The sequence below is a fragment of the Vollenhovia emeryi genome, unplaced genomic scaffold (assembly GCF_000949405.1).
Source record: "Vollenhovia emeryi isolate VEMERY1.0 unplaced genomic scaffold, V.emery_V1.0 DF939905.1, whole genome shotgun sequence".
NCBI classification, from domain to species: domain Eukaryota; kingdom Metazoa; phylum Arthropoda; class Insecta; order Hymenoptera; family Formicidae; genus Vollenhovia; species Vollenhovia emeryi.
The window spans coordinates 28,647-33,748 of record NW_011966461.1 but is presented as its reverse complement, the minus strand read 5'-3'; the positions used below and the strand labels follow the sequence as shown (position 1 = coordinate 33,748).

At 58.3% G+C, this 5,102-nt stretch overlaps 2 protein-coding genes across 2 annotated transcripts; both read right to left on the bottom strand.

The window, feature by feature from the left end:
* Positions 1-20: 20 nt before the first annotated feature.
* LOC105556601 lies at positions 21-1,283 on the bottom strand (the record flags this gene model as incomplete). The annotated part of the gene is made up of 1 exon (XM_012003697.1): positions 21-1,283. A coding segment is annotated over exon 1 (716 nt), but the record flags the coding sequence as incomplete, so codon positions are not given.
* LOC105556600 lies at positions 944-2,835 on the bottom strand. The gene is made up of 2 exons (XM_012003696.1): positions 2,150-2,835; positions 944-2,093 (listed from the first exon to the last, which is right to left on the bottom strand). The coding sequence occupies exons 1-2, from the start codon at positions 2,833-2,835 to the stop codon at positions 944-946; spliced, it is 1,836 nt and encodes a 611-aa protein (XP_011859086.1).
* Positions 2,836-5,102: the final 2,267 nt, after the last annotated feature.

Genomic DNA, 5,102 nt, shown 5'->3' with positions numbered 1-5,102 from the left:
TTAGCAGAGAGTGCAGGTACTCCTTCGCCCATCGTTTCCAGAAATGGTCGCGCATCTGCTGTAAGAGCTGCCAGCGTGTAAGGCGGTTCATCGGCAGATCCCGAAGCGAAGGCTCTGGGATGGCCGTCAGGGCTGAACCCACCAGAAAATGACCCGGCGTTAGGGCAGTCAGATCTTCAGGGTCGTCCGATAAAGCCTGGAGCGGTCGAGAGTTTAGACACGCCTCTACCTGAGCGAGTAGGGTGCTCATTTCCTCGAAGGTGAGCTTGTGGTTGCCCAGTACTCGTCTCAGGTGATGTTTGAGGGACCTAACGGCCGCTTCCCAAATGCCGCCGAAGTGAGGCGCCGACGGCGGGTTGAAACGCCACGATATACCTTCGGTAGCGGTCCGCGCCTTGATCTGCTGCAATACCGGGCTGCGGGCGGAGAACATTGCCCGGAGCTGCGCGTCCGCTCCGACAAAATTCGTACCGCAGTCGCTAAAAAGGGTGCAACAAATACCGCGGCGGGAGATGAAGCGTCGTAAAGCCGCGAGGAACGCGTCCGCGGAGTAGTCGGAAACGACTTCCAAATGAACGGCTCGCGTGGAGAGACAGATAAAGACTGCCACGAAAGCTTTAAAGGCTCGCTGGCCTCGACCCTTGCTGGCTCGCAGCTGGATAGGCCCGGCGTAATCGACGCCGGTCTGAAGGAACGCTCGCGCTCGCGCAACTCTTTCCCGCGGAAGATCAGCCATTAGCTGCTGAGGGCTGGCTGCTCGCCACCTTACGCAGGTTACGCACCGCCGGATAACCCTCTTCACGACCGAGCGACCGCGCGGAATCCAATATTGTTGGCGGACGAGACTCAGCGTCAACTGCACTCCGCCGTGGAGAGCTCGCCGATGACACGCGGCCACGATTAAGTGAGTGAAGTGAGAGTCGTCGGGCAAAATGACCGGATGTCACTCGTCGTATGACAGCACCGCGTGCCCCAGCCGCCCGCCGACATGGAGTATGCCCTGGGCGTCAAGGAACGGACTCAGTCGGATAAGCTTACTTGACTTGGACAGCGCCCGACTCAACTCGACCGCTCTCATCTCAGCGGGGTAATGAAACATCTGCACTGCCCGGACCCAGACCAAACGGGCCGCTTCCAGTTCGCCAACCGACAAGGTCCCCTCGAGAGGCAGCGGCAACGCCGGATGCACGGGACCGACCCCAGATCCTCTGCGCAACACCCAACGACGGCACCAGGCGGTAACGCGAAGCAGTCGGTGGAGGGATGAGAATCTCAGCAGCTCCTCAGCCTCTTCCGGCGCAGCAGCGACGACCTCCGTGGCGTGAACGCGGATCCTCTCCTCGGGCAGGTCGACCCGCGGGTTGGACCCAGCGGCAGTCGGCCACTCTGAAACATTGTACTCCAACCAAGGCGGACCACGCCACCGCAATTGAAAGTTTATAAGGTCTCCAGTAGAGAGACCCCGGGAGGCACAATCAGCCGGATTTTCGCGTCCCGGAACGTGATGCCACCAGGCGCTCGCGACCGTGGTCTGGATTTCGGCCACGCGGTTCGCCACGAAAGTGTGCCATCGCGACGGGTGGTCCTGAATCCAGCCTAGAGCCACGGTCGAGTCCGACCAGAGATGAACGGGGGCCCCGACCAGATCCAGCGTAGAACGGACATAAGACACGAGCCGGGCTAAGAGCGTGGCTGCGCAGAGCTCCAAGCGTGGCAGACTTATCTGCTTGATTGGCGCGACCATCATTTTAGCCGCGATCAAGCGGGTACGCCAAGACCCAGAATGCTCCGTCCTCAGGTAAGTCACGGCAGCGTAGGCCAATTCCGAGGCGTCGCAGAATCCGTGGATCTCGATGTGCCCAGTAGAGACCGGACCAATCCACCGAGGGATCTGGATCTCCTCGAGAAGAGGAAGCGCCGCCTGATATTTGAGCCAACTCCGGGTGGAGGCCTCATCCAATGGCTCGTCCCAGCCCAGTCCTCGACGCCACGTAGCCTGGAAGGCGATCTTAGCGCTCACCACTACGGGCGCCAACCAACCGAGGGGATCAAACAGCGTGCCGTGAGAGATAGCACGGAACGTTCGGTCACGACTGCAATAGAAATGCTCTTGGTCGAAAAGGAGAAGTGATCTTGACTAGGATGCCACCGCAAGCCAAGCGTAGAGTGCGCTTCGTGAGGCCGCCAGTCTCGGAGTTCGCCATTCATCCGATGCTCTGCAGGAACGTCGTCCATCAACCTCATATCGTTGGCTGACCACTTACGTAATGGAAAGCCGCCCGCCACGCAGAGATTGACTAGTTGATGAAGGAGCTCGCGGGCGTCCGTGAGCGAGTCGGCTCCCGTAAGGACATCGTCCATGTAAACGTCCCTCCGAATCACGGCGGCACCGAGAGGGTAGCGCGTTTCTTCGTCGTCGGCGAGCTGCCGTAAGACGCGCATAGCCAAGAACGGTGCACACGCCAGGCCGTATGTAACCGTGTTCAGACGGTACTCCCGGAGCTCATCTTGCGGATTGTACCGCCAGACAATTCGCTGCAGATCCCGATCTTCAGGATGTACCATGATCTGCCGGTACATCTTTTCTATATCTGTAGCGAGCACGAAGCGATGCACTCGCCAACGGAGAAGTACATCGGCTAGAGGAGGTAGTAGGTTCGGACCCACCAGAAGGTGACGATTCAGCGAGTCGCCCGAAGAAGTAGCGGTCGAACCGTTAAACACGACGCGCAGCTTGGTCGTCGTGCTGGACTCCCGCAACACGCCGTGGTGCGGAAGGTAGCTCACTGGTCCCCCGACATCCCTCGAGTCATTCAACGGAGTCATATGGCCCATGTCCTCGTACTGGCGGAGCAAGTCGACGTACAGTTGCCGCAGCCGCGCGTCCTGAGAGAACCGCCTCTCCACGTTCGTAAGCACGCGCCGCGCCGTGTGTCGCGTACGCTAGAGATCAGGTAACGGGGGTTTGACGGGAAGACGCACGACATAACGCCCGTCAGCAGCGCGACGATGAGTCTGGCGGAACTGATCCTCGCATTCCTGGTCGGCAGGGGTAAGAGGTGACGAGCGGTCGGAAAGCTCATCCTGCTGCCAGAATTTTTCGACCAGTGAAGCCAAGTTCTCCTCGACTCGGTAGTGGAGAGTTAGCGCGCGGCGAGAGAAATTAGCGGAGCTAACAGCTCCCGAAAGGATCCAGCCGAGCGACGTCAGCTGGGCGACCGGCTCGTTGGATCCGCACTTTTGTAGGCCCGGCTGGAGGATATACGCGTAGACATCTGCGCCGAGCAGAATGTCAATAGGATCCGCGGCCAGATAATCAGGGTCCGCCAACTCCAGGCCCGCAAGATGCGTCCAAGATTTAGGATCCGCTTTGATCCCACTGTCGTAGAGCGTGAGCTGGGGAAACACCAAGGCCGGCACGGTCATCGGAGCCCCTCCCGTCAGCGGAGAGATTTGCATGGAGATGAGGCCGCGCGCGGTGCCCGTTTGCTTCCCCCCGACACCGAATATCGCGATCGACGTAGAGGACCGCGGTAATCGAAGGCGCTGAGCCAGAGACTCGGACACTAACGATGACTCAGAATCCTGGTCCACGAGCGCACGCGCCGTATGCACGGCCCCGCACCGGTCGAGAACACGAACGCGAGCGGTCGCAAGGAGTACAGCAACCGGAAGAGCCGGTGGATGCTGCGCCAAATGCAAAGTTGTTGAGGCTACACTTGTCTGGAAAGCCTCGTGGAGGCTCGTGTGGTGCTGTGCACTACACATCGAGCAGGCCCTTTTGGAGCGGCAATCGCTCAATTTATGTCTTCCGAGACAGTTGGGGCACAAGTGGTTAGCTTCCACGTGACGCTTTCTCTCGTCGGCAGTCTTTTTTTTGGCAAACGTCGCACCAGAGAATATAATGCTCCTTACCGCACAAGGAGCAACGTCCGCCCTTATTGTCCTGTTTACGCGCGTGAAGGGCTCGCGTTGGTTTAGACGACGTCACCTCAGCTTTCGCGGACTCGGGTCTGACCGGTTGAAGCGACTCTAAAGTATGCAACCGTCACTCTAAAAAGATCTGTAGATCATCGTACGAAGGGGGTTCCGTTGTATCGCTAATAGAAGCCTCCCATTCGCGGCGCGATCGGGCGTCAAGAAGCTCGACGACGAGATGCACGAAAAGATCTTCTCCGCTAGTAATCGGTCTCTCGATGCCTTCGAGCGAGCTGACGGTATTCAAAACGCAGTGGTATAACTTACGTAGTTCCGAAGCAAACTCACTCTTCAACTTGGTCAGTGCCATGAACTGGTGGAGGTAGGAACGCACCAAGAGTCTCTTGTTCTCGTAGAAGTCCGTCAGCGCCTGCCAAGCTCGGCCATAATTCTCAGACGTCGTCGGGAGATTCCGTATCAGCAGGTCCGCATCTCCCTTCACGCTGGCCTTGAGGTAATGCAGCTTCTCAACGGGACTAGTGGCCGCATCCTTCCCAATGAGGGAGTTGAAAAGGTCGCGAAAGGGCGGCCAGTCCTCGTAGCGTCCCGAAAATTGAGGCAGCTGGATCCTCGGCAGCGTCGTTCGCGGCGGACGCGACGGAGTCGCAGTTGGTACCGCCGCTAACTGAGCTCTTGGAGATCGTATAGGGCGTCGATGAACATACCCTTCTGAGTGAGGAAGGCTTCCTCCGCCACGTCACGCAAGCACCCCTTTTGGTAAGCGTGCGTGGCGAGTTCCTTTTTGAAGTCGGTCATCAGCGTGGCATGCTGGGCTTCGAATTTTATCCAGTTGGCCTCGAGACTTTGTAGACGGGCCTCCACCAACCCTCGAGCAGTGCGGGACGCGCCCGTTTTCTTCAAATTCTCGAAGGAGCGGGCGATGCGCCCATACAATTCGTTCTGCGAGTCAATTAACGCCTCCATAGCGTTGCACAGTCGCGTAAATAGAGCTAGCACAACTCACTCCCGTCACTGGCTCCGGAGGAAGGCAATCCGGCTCGAAGGACCAAACTTATGTGTGGGATTGCAGGGGATGGAGGGAGCGAGCAATACTTAACTCTCAGATTCAATTGACTATTGAACTTTTAACCGTACTTGCTATTTACAAGGCGAGGGTACACGCG